Raw genomic sequence first — 21,489 nt, forward strand, 5'->3', positions numbered from 1 at the left:
TCAAGGATATCAGATAATTCAAACAGATTGTCTTTACAAAACACGTTTTTAAAATTACCTTATGAATAATAATCCTTACAAAATGGCCTTAGGTTCTATAGCCACAATTCAAAACATGGACTTGTCCTATGTGTCCCAGAATATCATAACCATAGAGTCAACAAATTTATTCTCCATGTCTGTAATTTTGTGTACAAATTAAATTTTGAGAATCTTAGTATTATGGACTAAATGTTTATACCCTCCCCCTCACCAATTCATATGTCGAAATCTAATCCCTAATCTGATAGTATTAGGAAGTAGGACCTTTAGGAGGTAATTGAGATTGATTGGGATCACGAGGGTAGAGCCTTCATGAAAGGCATTTGTGCCCTTATAAAGACTCACAAGAAAGCTTGCTTCTACTCACAAGATGTCTGCCTTGTGAGGACACAGAGAGAAGACAACCATCTGCAAACCAGGAAGGGGTTCTCACCTTAATCCTGGACTTCTCAGATTCCAGAATTGTGAGAAACAAATGTTTGTTATTTATGTGACATAATCTAGGGTTATTTGCTATCATAGCCCAAACTGACACCTAGCAAAAACATATAGGGTTGAACACAACGTATTTTGTTAAAGAATATAGACACTTGGGTTGTCATTTACATATGATCTAATTTCTTTAGAATTTTATCAGCATGTTGGAGGTTATCTGGGCATGACATCTGATATAGAATTTGAGAACATTATAATTTACTGTTATTGCTAAAAAGGAAAAAAAAATAAAAATAAAACACCAGATTCTTAAAGAACAGAATTAACCATAATGATTCCACCCTTGGTAGGATAAGCCTGGATGACAGAAGCAGAGACGAGTGACATGTTCTTGACACAAACTAGTTATGTGGCATTCTCTCTAAGATTCATTTCTCTCTTAGTCTCAGCTTACTCATCTGCAAAATATGGGCGTTAGACTTGGGTACTTCAAATGTGTGCTTCATTTCTAAAACTCTGATCCTATGAACTGTTTTATCTTTATAAAATGAGCTTTAATTAGCTTTGATTTATTATCAAAGATAAATATGTCATTTAAAAAATTTTGGTAGAGAAAGGCTTATCATGGAAGCATTAGTGATCTTTTTATCTCCCATCTCTACTCCCCATAAGAAATCACTCAATGATTTCTCCTGGTGGTAACCCCCATATCATTAAGGGGTGTGATGCCAATGCCTCTTCTCTGATTAATCAGGTTTAGATGATGAAGATTTTGCTTATACCTCTCATTATGGTTAAATCACTGTAGTGATATTGTTTCTTTCTTGATTACCTGTAAACATTTATGCCTTTGTTTCCTGTTTCATTTCCCACTGCTTATGTCCTGATTTTCTACTTTGTGAGATGAGAAAAGTCATCTCCCTTTTATTTGATCTTTCCTCCCCTTTCCATCTCCCATCTTCTATTGTTTGTATCTAAATTTTACTGATATACATGTGTACAACTTTACAATTAAAGTCTATTCCTTAACCAGATTAAGTTTTATGTTTGATGCCAATAGTTGAAATGATGATTCCAACTCTAATGCTAGCTTCTCTAGCTCTGCCCACAAGTTCATTCAAGGTGTGTAGTGTGTGTGTTATGGAAGAGCTAAAGCTTAAGTGATGATTCCAATAGTTGAAAATTGCTAACAGTATATATAGTATTCTGTCTATATAATTATGTGGAGGTGCAGTTAGGTGGGGCGCAGAGGTACCACTTAAGACATTTGGGCATTGATTCTGCTTTTCACATTTGAGGATGAGGCATTTCTTACTAAATGGTAATATAAATTCTGACTATAAAAGGGCTTCCGCAGAGAGCAAAATTAAGCTTCTCATATCAAACATAGAACTTGCATTGTGTGGAGAGTGGCACTGGCAGCTGCTTGCCCCTCTTGGGCATGAAAGGAAGCTGCACGGGTCATCTCACATTTCTAAGTTTTTATATCCTTGGTAAAATCAATTAAGAACTCGGGTTGCATAGAAGTGTATAGTCTAGTTTCCACCTATCCATAGCCCATCTAAAGCTCCAATGACAGTTACCTATAGAGCCAAGAAATATTCTCTAATGTACCCTGATACCCTTAGGTATTTTTTTCCTCAAGTTTTTCTTTCTCTAAATTTCCTTCCTTTCTCCCTCTATCTTCCCTTCTTGCTTCTCCCCTTGCTCCTCTCTCTCTTTCATTGTCTCTTCCCTCCCTTCCTCTTCTCTTGCTTGTCATAGTTTTTCTAATCGTTTTTTTTTTTTTTTAAATGTATTTAGCATGCCAGGACTGCTATACAACTGATATTACTGAACTCTCCTGAATTGAAAACCATTGTTTCCTGGGACCCACATTTCTCTCCCTTCCAAACTTTGTGCTCACTTTGCTGGAATATATCCTGAAGTAAACTTATGGAAAGTAAAATTTCTGAATCTTACATATTTGTAAAGATCTTTATTTTAGCCTTTACTCTTGCTTGATAATTTTAAAATTTTGATCATTCTTTTCCTGAAAAAAAAAAAAAATTGAAGATGTTGGTTGCTTCATTGTTTACCAGTATCCAGTGCTTTGTAAATGAAAGGTCTGACACTAGCCTAATCCTATATGTAAATATGATCTTTATATTTGGGAATTTTTAGAAACTTTAGCCTGATTTCTTGCTTCAGTCTAGATAATAACATTAGCCAGCATTTACTGAGCATGTTGTGTGTGTGACACTGTTCTAAATACTTCGGACAAGTCTTTCGTAACAATTCTATATGGTAGGTATATTTATTGTCACCATTCCCATCTTATAGAAAACTCAGACACAAAGACAGTAAGTTATTTGTTCAAGGGCATAGCTAATAAGTGACAGAGCTAGGGCATGAACCCAAACAAGTTCCAGGGTTCCTCTAAGATTGTGTGTGTGTGTGTTTGTGACGTATATATGTGCTACATTATCTTAAAACATGTTTAGTCAATGGTGTGCTGGTACATTTCTCTCTAGGGGAGAAAAGAAGCCCCAGTTAGTAATGTTTGCTGACATATGAAGTATAAATACTCTCACCATGGATGATTTCAAGGTATTAATGATTTAATAATTGGCTCCGCTGGCGAATGCAGGCTCCAACCTAGCACTACTTTAGCCTCATTAGAATAAAACGAGTAGACTTGGATTGTCTGATACCGCTTTCATTCTGAACTTGTCTTTGGTTTAATTTTCAATATGCCTTAATTACAATGAATAGAACAAGAAAGGAAAACAAATGATACTGGTTTTATTTAGTAGCAAAAAGAAATATTTTGACATTTATGGTGCTTAAGGATTTTGTAAAAGTTAGAGATTGCTAGCAATTGGAAAAGACTTTACTTTTTCACATTTACTCTAATATATGATTTTCTTATAAATATTATCTGTTGACATCCATGTTATAGGAACCAAATTTTAAAGAAAATGAGCAATCACATCTAGTACACAGCATAGAAAGGTCACACATTTAAATCAGTTGATCTATACTTTAGTGCAATGTTATCGCCTTAGAACCATAAATGACTTCTGTCTCTTTAACTTAGAAGCAAAAAGGTTAATCACGGCAGCTTTAACTTTCATTACATTCGTCTTAAATGTGACAATTACTTCATCCTTCTAATGGGTATGCTCTCTTCAAATACTGAAATATGGCACTTCTTTACTGGCTGACCCTGGTTGTTTAAGGAAACATCATATAGCACATATGTCCCACATACAAACAATTCATATATTTTTGTAGACTTCATTATTCTATCTTTTTAACTTTGTAAGCCAGGTGTTGAAATTATACTGAGTAATACATGACTAGCATAATACTCAGAAGTTTTTTTAAAAACAAAAATTTTAAATATTTTAGTATTAAAGGTCTCATAATCTTTTTTTTAAAATGACCAGTAAAATGACATAAATCGGTCTTAATTATTCTCATAATTAGCATCCAATTAAGATACACATTTATGTCACCAGTTTTTATTCAAATGAATTTAATTAAACAATTAAGATACTAAATGAGTTCAATTATGTGCTTAGCTCCGAATTCAATCTCCAAGCACCAGATGTAATGACACTTTAAAAAGAAGTTCAACAATTAAAAATTATGGGCTTTAAAAGTATATTATAATCTGTATATAATATCTCAATTAAATATACAGTCTATTATTTGCCTTCTGAAACCAAAAGGAATCACTTGCGTGCTGTATTGGAAATAGACTTTTTTGTTTATGTATGTACAGCATACATGTATATTTCTAACTTCAGGTCAGTATTCTATAAGAGTTAATCAAGGTCTATTAAGAATAGACCAAAGAGAGGAAACTGAGTATCGTTTGAGATTTCTATTATTTGTTATACATTATTTAACAGTGCAATCAGTTAAAATTTGAATTGTATTAGTTCCTGGTTATTTTATTCAAAGGAATAGAGTTAATATTTAGGTGTTTTAGATGGGACCCCTGGATAGCATGATGGATTGCTGGTAAATTTTAGCATAATTAATTGAATGTTCACTATGTGAACAATCTCAAGAGGGTTGTCCTTGGCCTTTGTAAACCATTCTTTATGGACTGTAGTCTTTGATTTTATTTTCAACTGACCTGCAGGTCTACAATGTTTTACCCCAAAATATGCAAGGAACAGTAATAACAAAATCAGGGATTTCTTACTAATTACTGTCAAGAACTGTGAAGAATTACAGATATTATCCTATGGAAGCTGGCAGAAGACAAGAGATATCTGGATAAAAGACAAAGAACCTTATTGGTTGGAGCACAGCGAAGAGCATAATCTTCACATTCAGGTCCCTCTTAGGTTTCCCTGGGGAAACAGAGAGGTGGACTCACTGGGTACTGCACACAGTAAGCTCGCATCACAGCTGAGGAACCTCAAATTTAGGAAACCCAAATGTTCCATAAGGAGGCTGCGAGCAAATCTGCCTACCTTTCACCTCAAAAGGAGAGATTATCTTTGTTATGTTGGACAACAAACAAATTGCCTCTTGCCCTGGAGGGAGATGCTATCTTAATCTTCGAGGCTTCTGCTATAGAAATGTTCTTGAAAAGATAATCCGAATAAAAGCCAGAATAGAACAAAAGCCAGCACCATGCAAGCCAGACCTAATTCAGCTACTGCATGTGAGATATCTAAACCTCCTCACTGGATACTATTATCCTCCTCATTGGCTTTGATAGAATTAAATAATATATGTAAACCTGCTTAGTACTAAGTGCTCAATTAATACAGGCTATTATTATATAATACTCCAATATTACTCAGATGTAAGACCTTTAATACTTGATCTTCCCTTCTCCATTATAAAAAATAATATATATATATATATATGTTTTTTCCTTTTAGACTTTTGTTTACAGCAGTTTCAGGCTCACAGCAAAGTTGAACAGAAAGTACAGAAAAGTTTCCTTAATATCCCTTAATGCAGGAGTCCCCAACCTGTTAGGAACTGGGCCGTACAGCAGGAGGTGACCTATGGGCAGCAAGCAAGCGAAAGCTTCATCTGTATTTGCAGCTGCTTCTCAGTGCTAAGTAGCATCACCGCCTCAGTTTCATCTCAGATCGTGGGGCATTAGATTCTCATAGGAGCACCGGTTCCTGGTGCCAAAAAGGTTGGGGACCACTGCTCTAATGCACACAGCTTCCCCTACCACCAACTTCAGAAGCAGAATGATGCATTTATTACAATGATGAACCTACATTGATACATATTTATCACCTGCAGTCCATAGTTTACATTAGGGTTCACTCTTGGTGTTGTACACTCAATAGGTTTGGGCAAATGTATGATAACATGTATCCATTATAGCATTATGTAGAATAGTTTCACTGCTCTAAAAATCCTGTGTTCTCCTATTCATCCTTCCCTCCCTCAACCCCTGTCAAATGCTTATCTTTTTACTGTCTTCATAATTTTGCCCTTTTTAACTGTTATAATTGGAAACAAACAGTATATATGATTTTTTTAAGAAGTATTTTTAAGAAATCATCCATCATTTTCCTACCCTTTAACCTGTTTGTTAATCTCTAACCAGTACTATTCTAGGTTATCTTTGCCTTTTCTAAATTTTCTTTTGTTTTTTAAAGAGTTCATTTGTCATTAGTTTAATAATCTCCAAAAATATTTTAAACTATTTATGCATATTTGATGTATCAGTCAGGACAGGGTAGTTTATGCTGGGTGGTCACAATAACACAGGGTTATTTCTTATTTATGTGTGTTCACTGTGTGTTGTCATGGGGTCCATTCATTATAGTCGCTCAAGGACTCGGGTTGATGGGGCAGCCACATCATGTAGTCATGACTGAAAAACAGCACAGGAAAGTCTCATACTCTTCACTTCTGCTTGAAAATTCTTACCAGAACCAGTCACATGGCTGTGCCAAATCACAAGGGACTAGAAGAGCAGTCCTGCCATATGCAGGATTGGCAGAGCTGGAGCTGCTTGGGAACAGGACTTGACTCCACAGTTTATACTACGGCTAGGAAAATTAACTCAACACACACAAAAGAGTCATTGTTGCCCATTTCAGTAAAGTCAGATAATTAACTAAAAAAGTTTGTTCCAGGGATTAATCAATGCAAATAAATAAGAGCATAAAATTACCAAATTCTTTATTGTATATTTCTGGTTAAGGTTTTCATCTTTGCCCAGTGTGCTAAAAATACCAAACTCTTGAAGTCATCTAGTCTCTGGGGGAATAATCAAGAAACTTTGATATTGCTGATACCAAAATCGCTTCCTTTTTCTAAATGGTGCTGTTAAACTGAGCTAAGATAATACTCAAAGCCCACTAAACTTCTTTGCTATGTATGCTAGAAATGTTAAATGAGATGAAATGTGTTAGCTGAAAAGAGATGAGAACAGAATTTGATGGCAAGCACTCTGTGTGTAAATAATATATTCAGGTGACAATGTTAATGTTCTATGAATCACTTAAGAAAGTTGATTAATCCGTATGTGTGAGGGGACAATTTAATTTCACCTTAGTAGGCAAGTAACAACATTTTCCATAGGATGAAAAGAAGAAGAAGAAGAAGAAGAAGAAAAAAGAAGAAGAAGAAACTGGCAGGATAGAGAAGAATCTTTTACCTTTATCCTAAGCTATCTAACAGCCATGTAATCTATACAACTAGGATATATGTGAAACAAACCATCAACTACTATCTGCCATAAAAAGTTAAATGATTAAGTTGTCCATGGTTCCCTTCCCGAGTAACTTTCTTGCTTTTACCAAGTTTTAGTGAATAATTTCCAAGTTCAATTTATGATTGGCTCACAATTCTCTTTACATACTGTGCTATTTCACTAGATTTCTACATGTCTCTCCTACAACCGTAGTGATCACTGATATCACAACATCATCATCAAAGAGGTGTTTCCTGTGTACATCATCACCAGGGACAAAAAAGTAATTTTAACTTTTCAAAAGAAAGGACAACGCAGCTACAGCATTTAATTTATATTACATTCAAATCTAGAAATTCAGAAATATATTTCCAAAGCTAATTTCATTTCTATCTTTCTACATTAGATATATAGAAAAATTATTTCCACCAGGAAGACTGTGAATTACAGAGAAAATACTTTTTAAAAAAATACATGGGTTGTTTTTGTCAGCTAAACTCCTAATTTGCTGGGGAGTGACAGACTTTCAATAATATCATTTTTTCTGGTGGCACATGGTTGCCTAACATACTAACAAATAGCAAACACACAAAACAGGCATCCCATTTGCTATTAATATACTGAGAGTTTAAATTTTTCTTCCCCTCGTTCTAAGGCCCAGTATCAGATTTCAGCAAATCCACATACCTCATGGGAACCCTCATGAGAAGGTATAGAATTATCTCCTTATTAGCTTTCAGGCTATCATTAGTAGTCTGCTAATTCTAGCTTTCATGTTCTCATTTGTGAAAAATATGACTTGGGATAGAAGAGAAGGCTTCCCAGACAATTACAATACATAGCAAGGTCCAAGAACAAGTGCCCTAAGAGCATTCTCAAAACTATAGCTTTCTAGTTCTAAATTATAAAGAACATTAAATATTAAGATGAGTATAGAAAAAACAGAGCAGATATAATAAAGCTTGAGGACAATATTGTACATATTGTGTTATTACTGACTCCTGATGGTAAAGATAATGATTTTGTAGAAAAAGATGATGCTGAGAAAGCACACATTCAATTCTGTATAGTTCTCAGTCAGATACTGGACTCAGCACTTAGGAAAACAAGACGAAGCTAGACAATGGCTACTTCCTGACTTATCTCTAACTGCAATCACCAACCACAGCACAAGGGATTAGTAAAACCACAGTATAGATCAAATTCCCAAAATCATTTTCGGAAGAAATTAATACTAAATATTAGCAGCTAAAAAATCACAGATTTTTGTGGCTAAAGAACTTTCACATATTGAGAGTTCTATCAGAGAGAAAAAAAAACCCAAAAAGATAAATACAATTGCTCATCAGAAGACTGCCTGTATTTTCTAATGTGAACAAAACAAAAATCACCTTTAACAGCATTCTTTCTTCTTTAAGCTAGCAGGAAGTAAAATTGATAATCAGTGATAACAGACATATCATTTGAATGTACTAAAATTCAATCAGGACTAATCATGCTGTGCCTAATCCTTACCTTTTTCTTGGGTCCAAAAAACTTGATACTCTATTTTAAATATCTAAATAGATTATTTCTTTTGGCTTTAATATATCACTATGGAAATAAATCTCCAAAGTGGCAATTTCTTAAAAAATTGAGCAGAAATCCAAATATCATTTAAAATTTAAACATATAAAAATTACATACACATGGACATATTCATTTTCAGGCAATATACAAAGATACAAAGCTTAAATAAAAGTAGATAACCAAAAATTCCATATATTAAAAAGTGCTACTTCAGCATAAACTTATTTGTGCTTATTTTACAAAAAGAATTTAGAATGTATGAGGCATACTCTGCAGTGATAGTGAGTAACCTTTTCAGCCTTTGCTTCTTTCTTCTTTAAATATAGATGCTGACAGAAAAGATGGATTAGATGCAGTCTACTTTTTCCTCAACTGGCTGATTTTTTTGAGAATTATAAACCATGAAACTAAACTGAGTAAATGTTGGTAGTTTATTGCAAGCAGCACCTGAGGCCAAGAAAAGAAAAAGTTGTTTGGTTATAGAATGCACATATTTACAACCAATACAGACATCGCCTATTGTATACCTGATATCCAACTGTGTCACCTTCCTTAGTACTGAACAGTTGACAGTCCCTGAGAGGAAGAAAGGTAGAAGTGGATAAGCCACTTCTTTGAACCTCAGAATACAGGCTGATTTTTTGCTCTATACACATGATGTCATTACTAGTATTATTTTACTGTGTTCATATCCTTTTCTTAGCAAAAAATTTTTTTCAGGCACATGCTAAAGATTTTATTTTCCTAGTCATTTGCACATTCCTATCATTCACCCATAATCCTCTCCTCCCCATGCTCTCTGTTCTTTTCTACGCTTTTATCCTCATAGAAAGTGAGGAATTTGTCAAGATGCTCTCTGTCTAATCAAGTTCATCTTACTTAAGTGGTTTCCTGCTGCCCTATCTACCTATGCACAAACACCTGGAGGGTTCCCTTCTAATGTCATTACTTTAAATATAAGGGACTAGATTCATCTATAATTATATAATTATCATCTATAATTTTAAATTCATCTATAATTATATAATTATCATTTTACATCCTGTTAAATCCAACTTTGGGCCTTTTAAGGTTTATTTCTTAAGAGGCAATGAATGAAACTGACTTACTTTTTAATATATAAAGCCTTTCCCTCCCATAACTTATATTAACTTTTGTATCTTAGTACTTAAAAAAGAATAAGGAATTCTTCAAACACGTTTTTTAAATACAGAACTGTGGGAAGTAAAAGATCAAAGAACAATAATAAACAGTCTAACCTAATAAGTCATATTGATTAGTAAGCTGATCTATCTTCCCCTTCTGAAAATTCACTAATGAGAATCAGTAGTGGTTGATCTTGAAATGCTTTGAAACTGTGATAGGCTCATATAGAAATTAAATAAAGCAAAGGACATGCTTCAAACACAGTACAAAAATAATTCTAACTACTTTTGTTTACTAATTAGTAAAACATTTTGTACCCTGGAGCCCCAAGAAGATCTAAATGACTAAGACATTTAAATAATGAATGGGAAAGTAAGGAAGATAATTTACCCCTATCTACTTCTAATTAATAAAAGCTTTGACTAGATTAGCCCATCTCACCACAGACTGGAGCTGAAGCTAAACTGTATTTAGGACCAAAGTCAAAGAACTAATAGCCAAAGACTAGATCATAACTATTAGTAGTCAACCAAAGGAGGGTTTTAAGTATATTTTTAAAACTTCGTGAGCCTTGACAGATCATCAATTAACATTTTCCCAGTGTCTACTCAATACGGTCCTCATTTCCACTGTATAGAAATAAAACACCACAATATTTTAAAGTGTATGTTTTCATCAACATTTGCAAGTTCACACAAATACAAATTCCAAGTGAAACTTACCATAACTTCCAGTCACATTTGCACATATAACAGCCCCAAAGAACTTTGGAAAATACTTATGAATTCTTGAAATCACTTTCTGGCAAGCTATGGTTGGATTTTCTCCTCTTCTCATGTATTCTACAGCTTGGTAGCTGATTTAAACAAAGACAAAACTTTAGTATTATAGAATAAACTAACTTCAAATTTGGTTACTTTGTTAGAAATATAAAACTATCAAAATTGTCGTATTTGATAGAATATGTAAGTGACCAGGAGTAATTCCTGTGAAAGCATCAACATGAAAGCAAGCACATCTTGATACAAAATCTATCTTTTCAACTAACCCACTACTAGTTTCAGATAAGGAGTATTATTTTTGGCTTTTGCTGAATAACTGTTACTTAGTAATAAAAGCCAGAAGTACAGAGGGTCTATTTAATAAGAAATGGGGCTACAATTAATAGGGAAAATATTGGGCATGTGCAAAACATCTAGCTGTCATAATTATCTTTCAATAATTATACAGGGTGACTGCGTTTCTTACTTTTATCAATTACCACAGTTCCTTTATTTAGTGGCCTTATATAAATGATTTAAATGGATCGTAAGTATTCTCATCTGTGAGGTAGAGTGAAAAATATTTTATTTCAGAGTACTATGTTAATTTGAATCATATTATCAACACGTTAGGTAAAGAATTCTAAGCAGAATTTCTCAAAAGCTCTTATATACACAAATTTGGATTACATGGCCAAAGAATTATTTTCTATTTTGATAGAAAATGTCTCCGCTAAAGATCTCTAAAGGTCACACATGTAAGAAGTCATACCTTGGTAGAAAGCGCATCAGTATATCCCCATCCCCAGTAGCTGCAGCTGCTCCAGCAGTATCATCGGCATAGGCCCCGGCTCCAGGTATTGGTGAATCTCCTATTCGACTTTGGGAGGACAAAGTGTAATAATTTAGGACACGAAATCAGTGTAAAAACTAAATTATTTTATGAGCTGTTTCAACAATAGGGAGTATTTCTACTTAGACACTGATTTTTGTTTTAAGTAATATCTTCATCAGAACACAGAAAAAAATATTTTCATAAGTTTTTCAACTTAGGTTTCCACAAACCTACATTAATAAGAATTAAATACCATCTTATATATCAAGGTGGCACAGATTTTTAGTGACTATTATTAGCATCCTTATCATCTAATTTCTGGGTTATATTAACAGGTTCAAATTGGTTTTCTTCACCCACAATTTACTTATGCTTTATATCCAATGTGCCAAAATTTTACCCCGGGTTTTCCTTGTAATAAACCTTTAATACTTTTCTACTACTTTGAAATGTAATCCAGAAATCCTTAAACTGACTTAAGACCCCTGAAATCGGACTCTGGTCTTCCTCCCCTGTACCCGGCATACACGCAATCTCTTTTCCCACTAGGGGGAGCATGGAACTGGTGTGTACTACTTTGGATCTGCTAGTGCCTTGGCCTGGACGTTCCCTTCCCTTCCTTAGGCTCAGGCTCAGCAACCAGCATCTCCCCACTGGCCTCCCTAACTCCCCCCAGCTGAATCAGATCACCACTGCCATCCTTGAACTCTACAGCACCAGCCGGGATTCACTCTCCTTTGGCATTTAGCAGATATTAATTTATTTTCTTTCACATTTATTTATCTTGGCTGTGCTTTGCCTCTACATCTTCCATAGCACCACACACACAATGGTTTACATGCAACACACATTGGTTTACATGAAATATACATTTGTAAGAACTGTTCTTTTAGAAACACTAACCCATGTATTTTGAATTTTATACCATTTGTAGATGTACCAGCAGCAGTTTGTCCCATTTTATGGATTACAACCATGCCTAGAATTAAAAAAAAATCATTGTAGGTATCAACTCTAAAGTTTACCTCGAATATAATCAAGTAATTGAACAATTGGTAATACAAATATCCTCTTTCATTAATGACAGGTAGAAGAAAATAGGAAACTTGGGAATACTGAAAATTGTACCAGTGGTATAATTTGTGTTTCTTGATGATCTAGTTTCATAACATCATTTGGTAGACATCCCATATTCTTACTTTTCAAAGTGCTCAGTTACTTTTCAATGCCTTTTTCAAAGAGAACTCCAAAGAAAATCACTGATACAGGCCAATGAAAATTTCCAACACTACAGCCTGGAAAGATCACATGAATGTGGCAAAAAACATCAATTATTAAAGAACTACATACAAAGATTTAAAAATCCACAAGTGAATAATCATTAGATTTTAGGGGTCTCATAGAAGGTAATTTACCAAAACGTATATAGATGTTAAGCAAAGAATGTATATATATGTATGTGTTACTTGCCAGTTAAAATATTCAAAATCACCTTCTGGTACATGAATAGAGATAATGAGGTTAAGAACTATGGAAAGGCAATGAAAAATGGCTGAACTTTAACCATAAAAACTGTATAAAAGGCAAATTACCAATGGTATCATGACCGTAATTATTTCCTGTTTCTTTATAGGTAGAACCATCTTGTTTTAAGATACTAGGTGGTTTGTAAGGTCCACAGTATTTTGAAGCATCTGGTATAACATTCTGTAAACAAGATTTAAGTTGTATTTTTTAGAAAGGGTGATTTTAGAAATTGGCAAGTAGTTATGTACAATCACTAAACATTAGCAAGAAACCAAAGGACATCTGGTAACTGAAAGATAAGAATTAAAAGCCAAAGATTAACTAAGTCTTATGTGAACAGATGGATATAATTTTACTAAATACCTAGTCTACTCTCAGAATTACATAATGTGGAATAGACAACTACATTGTCTGGAAAGATCCCTGATTTTCTCTTCATGTGCCTAAATTCTCAGTATAATGGCAGATAGAAATGAAAAATTTTTTGTTAGATATTAATCCTAAATGGAATTAGGTATGCAACCTGACCTTTAAATTTCAGAATTTGTTCCCTGGCCAAAGAAGAATTATGAGATTTAAAGCAAATCTATTTTAAAATCACCTTTTTTTTTTTCAAAGCTAGATTCATGTGAACATATTCTAAATTTTACTCTCAGCTTCCTTTATGAATCTTAAAGGCTCAAGAAAATAATCCAAATTCATAAATTTAGGTTGTACATATATGGGTTAGTATTAAAGCAAGAAACCTATTCCTAATGACTTATTCATTAGGTTGGTGCCTCCCCTGACCTGATTTTACATAGAAGCCTCTTTCAAGTGCTAACTCCAGAGACTCCGTGGTTATTCAAAGATAATTAGGATTTGGAGAAGAAACAGATGAGAGACTGAGATAGTCCAGTTTGGAAATGCTCTGGATGGCAAAGACAAACTGATTTATTCTAAAAGTCTATTGATTTAAAGATAAAGTATTCTACTAAGAACATACTAGACACCTAACTATAAAACCTTCAGTCAAATAAGGGCAAGATTCTGGGTACACTTCACATGGATAAAATCTAAGACCTATTTTAGACTAACAGTTTCCAAACTTTGATTTTTTAGACTTGGAACCTTTGTTTGAAGGAAATACAAGCAGAGTAGTTCTGACTGCGGTAGTCTCCTTTCCCAATAGCAGAACCTTCAGAGTTTGAAAAGTACTGCCAGGGACCAGTAGTTCTCCACCCAGGATCTGCCCTAGATGCAGCTAGGGAGCTTTTAAGAACACCCACGCCCAGAAAATCAACTTAAATCGCTGGTTCTAAAGTGCAACCAGGGTGCTAACTAGCACTTTAGGCAACAGGTAGACGACAGAGAGGGAGATCACATAATATTTTCAAATAATTTACTTTTAAAAATTATGTGTACACACCCTCCAATAATTTGGCTGGCAATTCCGAGCAAGCCAATCTGAATGAAGAGCTCGAGAAGTATTGGTCGATAAATCCTCATTGACAAATCCCATACTTTCGGCAAACTTGGTGGCTGGGGATGAAGAAGAAAAGAAAAATGTAAATTTGTGAAGTATTGTCTTCTAAACAAAATATGTACAGGAAGTTGTAGTTTAGCTGTCTCTTAAGTGGGTTACAATCATCCTGGGGTACACAAGGGAGTATTCAGACACAAACAGTTTTAAGGGCGTCAGTTTCTAGATCTCAACTTTCGTATGTCTTTCCTGTAACTGATCAGCTTGAGATCCTTTGGGTGTATGTTATGACAATTCTCCTCTCCCTATCCCCCTACAATCTCCCTTCTTCTACTTTACAAAAGAAAAGGCACACCTCTTCCTGACTAAGAATCTTATTGCTTTAACTAGGGTGTGATGCCCACTGTGTAAAATGCTTTGAGAAACCAAAAGGACAACTGGATTCCATGAATCAGTAACAGATCCTTGCTTGTCAGGTAGTTTTCAATTCTGTATTTCAACAAAACCAAAGATTAGCTACTGGAGTTGTTAGCTAAAACATCATTAAAAGTTATTTTTTGATTTTTAGTATTAACACAGATGATGTTCAAGTAGGTGACCTTGTCATAGCAAAATTCCTTCTGTTCCCATTTTCTTATGTTAATAATGCTCCATGGGTCTTACATCTATAAAAAAGTAATACAGGAAGAGAAATGATGCTGAATCCTCTTTCAGTCCAGCAATTCCCCATCTATAGATAATATATTAATTTTTTTAAATCTTATTTTAAAGATGAAGAAAGTGAGACTTTATAAGTAACTTATCCAAAGTTAAACAGATATTAAGTAAAACAGCTGGAATTTGAACTTAGGTCGGCTTTTATCCATTATTTTATACTAAGTCCTTTTTTCACAGTGAATATAGACAAAAGACTAGATAAAACTTCAGTATAGGTAAAACATACCTGACTCTCCTGCTAAAAGTGTGTGCGTTGTATGTTCCAGTACTTTTCGTGCCACACCAATAGCATTTTTAATTCTTCTAAGATCTCCTACTGCTCCTACATTCATAGTAGTGCTGCAAAAACAAAAACAAATGCAGTAAGATTTCCACAGGTTCGTACATTTAAAAATACTGCTTTATGTCAAGCTATAGTATTTTGTAGGATAAATACCACATTCACAGCACATCCATGAACTTTATACAAATTCTCACGGTCAGACAAATTTAGAAAAAAAAAATCAATTTACCATTTACTCCAAAAGCATTAAAATTCTCAGTTTCTTCTGGCTCATTTTAATATGGCTTTTGAAAGGAGTTTTAAGGCTTCAGGTCAGGCAAACCACAGCATTTGGGAATGGCAGGTGAACAACTGTTCACCAGGTCAGGGACATATTTTTGTATTTTGGGGTCCTCTTGTGCTAAGGAGACTACCTACTTCCATGTGCTATTTCTATTATTATTATGCTTTTCTTTTAATTGAGAGTGAAACTCTTTGAGTTTGGAAAGGCCACATACAATAAGCTAGGGGTTTCGACCTGCGACAAAACTTATATAATCATCTTGCTCTCAGTGTAAGACTAATCAACTACAAATGTAACTCCACGTGAAGTGAAGGTACAGCGATAAATCAGTCCTAGAGAGTGTTCTTACCCATCCATGATCATAGCGTCCAGTGTGGTTTCTCCAAACTCATCGGGACTTCCTCCAAAGCCTACAGTGCCATCACACTGCTCTTTCTCACACACAGCACAGCCCTTCTCCACGGCATCCAGGGTGGAACCTCCAGATGCTAAAGTATTCCATGCTGTTAATTCCAACAGTGCTTGTTTATATATATATTTTTTCAATGCCAAATGCAACAAACGAGAAAAGTTTTGAAAACTCATATTTTTACAATTTTTTTTCACATTTACCCTAAATTAAAATGAATTTTAAAATCAGTGTATCAGTTGCTACAAAGGAGTCAGTGTGATATACACAGTGATATAAACAAAACTATGTAACGCAACTATTTACTGTGAAAAATTCAAAGACTGGCTATTGATGCAGTGAGGGTTTTTTCACTTAATACCTATTTCTACTGTGTGAGAAAAGAAATATTCTCTCCTTCAATTTAAAAAGTTACAATTGAAGCTGCTAAAAGCCAGTTACATTGAAAACTCATTAAATCATAGCCTTATAAATTTCTTCTGCATCTTTAGATCATTAAAACATATATAACTAATATTTTTATTGAGGAAACATGTCACAGCAAAAATCAATGACAATACCATAATAGCAAATAATTACAGTGTGGGCTTTACATGAATTAATTAATTTTCACAACAGCTTTCCAGGTAAATACAACTACTTTTCTCAATTTAAGTAGGACGAAACAGATCCAGAGAGGTTACATGACTTATTCAAGGTCAGAAAGCTAGTAGGAAAAGCCAGTATTCAGAAGCAGCCATCTGACTGCTCTCTACTATGTTCTGTGGAACCCTGCACAGAAGATAGGCACCTAACTCATCAGATTGGACAAAAGGACAGTTAAGTACATCACGGAAGGCTTCCTGGAAGAGGCAATACTTTAGCGTAGCGTTTCTCAATCCTGGCTGCAAATCAAAATCAGTTAGGGAGCTTTTAAAAAAAAATGCAATTGGTTCTAGGAATTAAATCAACCTCTCAGTAGGTGGGGCCGAGGCACTAGTATATTTTACACATTCCACAGATGATTTTAATATACAGCCAAGACTGGAACCCTACATTCAAGGTAGCAAATACAGCATAATAGTACGTAGGGGGCGAAAAGTGTAAAAATAATACGCTTTCTATGGGAAATTATTATTCGTCTGCAAAACTGGAGAACAGGGTATTACTGGGGAGGGAGACCAGAGGGGTTAGAGGAGAGCTGTAGAAGGTAGTCATGAGGTAGCACGTGAATAGACTAACGTCAAGCAAGACACCAGACGTGCCCCTGAAAAAGTACAGCAGAAAGGCCCTAACTACTCTAGGTCGGCAACACGGTGGAGAATATACTGGCACGAGGGCCGAAAAGAGGGATCGATCCTAAATGAGAACCGTAAGTGCAGCAGTGGCAAAGAGCACGGATTGAGGGTCAACTGCAAGAGACGCAGCGACGAGTGGGTGCGGGAAGAACTGGAAGGGGAGGCTACGGAAGGCCTGGCCTAGTCTGGCGCTTGCCTGCGCTCCCGGCTCCCATAACCTCAGTGGGGCCGGCCAGCCTGTCCTTCCCACTTGCCAGCTCTCGTAGAGCAGTCCCCGCCCCCCGGTCACCGCCCCGCACCTGCTTGGGTTGCATTCTTAAAAGGCCAAGTGTTGAGGACCAGAGGGAGAGGGCTGGAGCTGCGCACAAGAGCTGGGCCGAGCAGAAGCTGCATGAAGAGCAGAAGGCTCGACTCCCGCGCCATGGTTGCCCGACCCACGGCCGAGCGCGAGAATGGTTGCAGCGTCTCGGTCTCGCGGAACTGGTGAACCTCAGCGCCCCGCCCACTTGGCCCCCACCCTCGCTCCTTCCGGGCCGGGTCCGTGCTTCCGCAACTCTCGCGAGACCGGGCTTCCTTTGGGACCGAGGGAGGTTTTCTGTCAGGAAGGTTTTGTGGATCCCTGCTGAGGGGCTTATTTTGGGGTAGTAGGGAGTTTTGGTTTTTTTTTTCTTTACCCTTTGTTAAAAGTAGATTGCGCTTCATATTGGAAAATTAATACGAAATTATGCAGCCCTGGGTTGCTTGACCCTAGGAACTTTTTAATTTGCTGTTAACTTTTTTATCCTTTTAATTAAAAGTTGAAGTTGAAAAGTTTGCGACACTCCCAATGCACTCTCTGGGATTCCTGGTCTCATATCTGGGATGGTTGTTGAGGTGAAGGTGAAGCGTGCTTTCCCACAACCAGTTCGTGTTAGATTTTTTTTCCCACTCATACCTTCAATGGTTCTTCCACCACAGGTTTTTGAAGGTCTTATAAATCCCTGAGCTGAAATAAAAGGAAAAAGTCTGGGGAAACAGAAATTAACCTTTTGCACAGCTTACTGAAGTGCAACTACCTGCACCTCCAAGGCAGGAAGCTACCTCCATTCCTTTACCTTGTTCCTGGCACCATTAAGTGTTAAATAAATGTTTGAATATGTCAACCTTTTTAAAGAACAAGGTGAGAAACTTAGCCAGCAAAATCCAGTTTATTCGGGAATAGCACAGGACTAGCAAATTGATGAACCACATAAGCAAGTCCAGAGAACAAGAGAGCATTATTTTAAAGAGGAAGTTGGGAGAAGTTTTAAACAAAAGTCTGAGGAAAATGAAATTTCGAGGTGGTGGCGGCCTCTTGTTTGCTTCAGGCGCTGGAAGCTTTCTGTTGTAGGGTTGGGAGGAAATCTTCCTTCTCTCTGCTAGATTATGCAGGGTGCAGGAGTGGTACCTGCATAAGTGCTTTCCCTTCATGGCTTCCCAACTTCATTTTGAATGAGGTTTCTTTTTTTCGTTTTCATAGATAAAAGGTGGAGTGGGGACTTTACATGCATGTTAGAGGTAAACTTTTTGATAGTTTAGTTGTCTGGGCAGGTGGCCTTTCGAATGCTTTCCTATGTTGTGGAGGGAAGATATGTAATCAAATAGTTTTGAAGAATGTCTATAAATCTATGTAGACTTTTAAGATAGTAACTTGGTAGGTGAGAAGTATACAAAACTTTCAAGGCTCTTATTTCTATGAAATTAAATACATGATATAAGTGGCCTAGAAGAATTATCTCAAGGCAGAGAAGTGCTATGAAAAAGTTAGATGTAATTAGAAGTGTTATAAATTTCTATTATGAGGTTTTGGAGAAGGAACAAGTCATTTATGCTGGAGTTATTAGGATAACTAATGCCAGGTAAAATTTAAAATAGGGATAAAACAGGATAAACAAGGGAAAAGTACATTGTACTTTGAATTTATTTTCATTAGCACCTGAACTGAGCCCAAGCATTCTTGATACAAACTCAGGAGCCAGGATATTCTTCAGTAAAAAATTGTGTAATACACTACGTGAAAATTAGTCTCAGTGTCCAATGCTCTCTATTGCCTATTGCTAATAGGCTATAGAGGCTTCAGGGATTAGTGTTTCTTCTGACTAAAAGAGCCAGAACTTTGTTGTCCTACTATTGACCATAAGAAATAACCAGGTATTTCTTTAAGAAAATGGGTTTATTAAGGAACAACAAAAAATAGCAATTTTTAAGTCCAGAGAAACAAAGGTGAGGAACACTCTTTTATGGACTGGCTCTTGTCAACAGAGCCCATTGGTGGAAACTGAAAGTTCAAAGTATAGTAGCTTCTCATTTGGCTGGGTTATGGCAGTCTCCCATTGGCTGAGCTGCTACTGGGCAAGGAGGAATCTTTTCTTACTCTTGCTGATGTAGTAATGTAGTAACTCTTTCTGTTGGAGATGCAAGTATATCTCTTCCTGTTGGGGTCAATAGTATGTGTTGGCTATATGTGCGTGAGAATTCGCTCTTCTAGCCTCCTGACTCCATTTTAAATGAGATTTATGTTTATTAATTTTCACACCACTAAGTCCACTCTTCTCTCTAAAAGTCTTACTTGAAATCAAAAGTTCTATCAAAGAAGTTCAACTTATCTATTAGTTGGAGGAAAACAGCCAAATTATATTAGAGTGGGAATGTCTAAGAAAAGGTCTCAATATGTCAGCTTCCTAAGGGTATTCGTATTTAAAATTATTAATATGCCATCTCAAAGAAATAAAATATATTTGTTGGCTTTATAAAATCTATTAAAATACCCATATGGGCCCGCTGTCCAGTTTGCCTAAACTTAAAGTCATCTCTGCTGCTGTCTTAAAGATGGCAAATTAGTCTGGATATTTGGATTCCTTATGAATTAATTTTTCTTTGACTAACACTTGGAGAGTAGTTTGAGTTTTAGTCTAGAAGTCCCCTCATGTTATTCTCAGGTTTTCATTTAGGTCTGCATGTAACTGGATCCATATGCTTAATTTTGAGGTAAATCTAAATGAAAAAGGTCATCTGTTAATCAATTAGGGAGTAGACCCTAAGAAAATGGTCCATGGTTTTCCCAGCATCCTCTCCCATTTTTCATTATTTTAGATCATTAATTTTACATAACAGCAGAGATATGTAGCATTACTGATAAATCAAAAGTTAGTTATAAATTAAGAATGCATCAGACACTTTCAGTAAAATGTTTATGTTCTTAAATAGAACTTACTAGAACTAGCAATATTTGAGGAGGATTCTCAAGGTCTGGATTTTACAGCACAGGGCAACAACATACTAGTCGTGGTTAACTCATATAATCTTTCTGAGCCACACTTTCTTCATCTGTAATTTGGAGAAAATAAGTGTTTTTCCTTATCTTATAAAGTTTTATAAATGAGTTAGGAGATGTGAGAGAATGACAGAATACTATGCAAATTAAATAAAATTATTTTTGGAATTTTTCAAGCCTCCATCAATTTATGTCAGTGAGAAGGTAGTCCAGAAACATAAAGCAGCAAAAAAGAAATCAATTTGAGATTCAGAAATTTCCACAAGAATAATAAAGTGTTGGCCGAATACCTATAATGCATTTTAAAATAAGCAGTTAGAATTTCCTTGACTGTCTTAACTGGGAATTAAAAATAATGTTTTCCATCTACTTTGAGCTGTCTGAAATTTGGTTTAAATGTTTATAAAGATGGCCCATGGCAGAGTCGTGAGATTTCAGATGTCTTAAAAACAGCATCCTCAAGTCTTACCAAGGAGACAGTCTCAAAGGGAAGCTTAAATGATGTTACAAATAGAGCCTTCCTGTGTGGGGTGAGGAAGGGGGTGCAAGAGGCTGCAGGCTCCCCTCCATTTTCTCTAAACTTCATGGCTTTCAATTTATCAGTCTCGGAAGGATGAAGAGTTGAGTCTCTCCTGATAGCATTTGAAGCCGTGGTTCCACAGAGGATTTAACGCTGTAGTTGCAGGGCGTCTAGGTATTTCAAATCTGAGGCTTAAAAAACTAAGCCATCCCCTCCGGCTTTTGCACTGATGCTGTGAAATCCATTTGAGAAACATGC

General features: G+C 35.7%; 1 protein-coding gene across 2 annotated transcripts; it reads right to left on the reverse strand.

Annotated features, from left to right (window-relative positions):
* Positions 1–3,241: 3,241 nt before the first annotated feature.
* Positions 3,242–17,909, reverse strand: AGA (aspartylglucosaminidase). 2 transcript variants are annotated; one of them, XM_015592892.2, is made up of 9 exons: positions 17,719–17,909; positions 16,083–16,221; positions 15,394–15,506; positions 14,397–14,509; positions 13,054–13,168; positions 12,365–12,440; positions 11,399–11,506; positions 10,588–10,721; positions 3,242–9,166 (listed from the first exon to the last, which is right to left on the reverse strand). In XM_015592892.2, the coding sequence occupies exons 1-9, from the start codon at positions 17,840–17,842 to the stop codon at positions 9,066–9,068; spliced, it is 1,023 nt and encodes a 340-aa protein (XP_015448378.1). In that variant the 5' UTR covers positions 17,843–17,909; the 3' UTR covers positions 3,242–9,065. The 2 variants fall into 2 exon arrangements, with proteins under 2 accessions (XP_015448378.1, XP_006916423.1); XM_006916361.3 differs by having other exon boundaries at positions 16,083–16,236; positions 17,719–17,908.
* Positions 17,910–21,489: the final 3,580 nt, after the last annotated feature.

This window comes from Pteropus alecto, unplaced genomic scaffold (assembly GCF_000325575.1).
Source record: "Pteropus alecto unplaced genomic scaffold, ASM32557v1 scaffold24, whole genome shotgun sequence".
NCBI lineage: Eukaryota > Metazoa > Chordata > Mammalia > Chiroptera > Pteropodidae > Pteropus > Pteropus alecto.

Excerpts from the sequence above, each read along its gene's own strand:
- AGA (XM_006916361.3), bottom strand. The coding sequence starts at position 17,842 with ATGGCGCGGGAGTCGAGCCTTCTGCTCTTCATGCAGCTTCTGCTCGGC. Across the intron at positions 14,510-15,393 it reads ACTTTTAGCAGGAGAGTCAG|CCACCAAGTTTGCCGAAAGT; the intron begins GTATGTTTTACC and ends CTTCATCCCCAG. Across the intron at positions 12,441-13,053 it reads TTACGGTCATGATACCATTG|GCATGGTTGTAATCCATAAA; the intron begins GTAATTTGCCTT and ends TTTTAATTCTAG.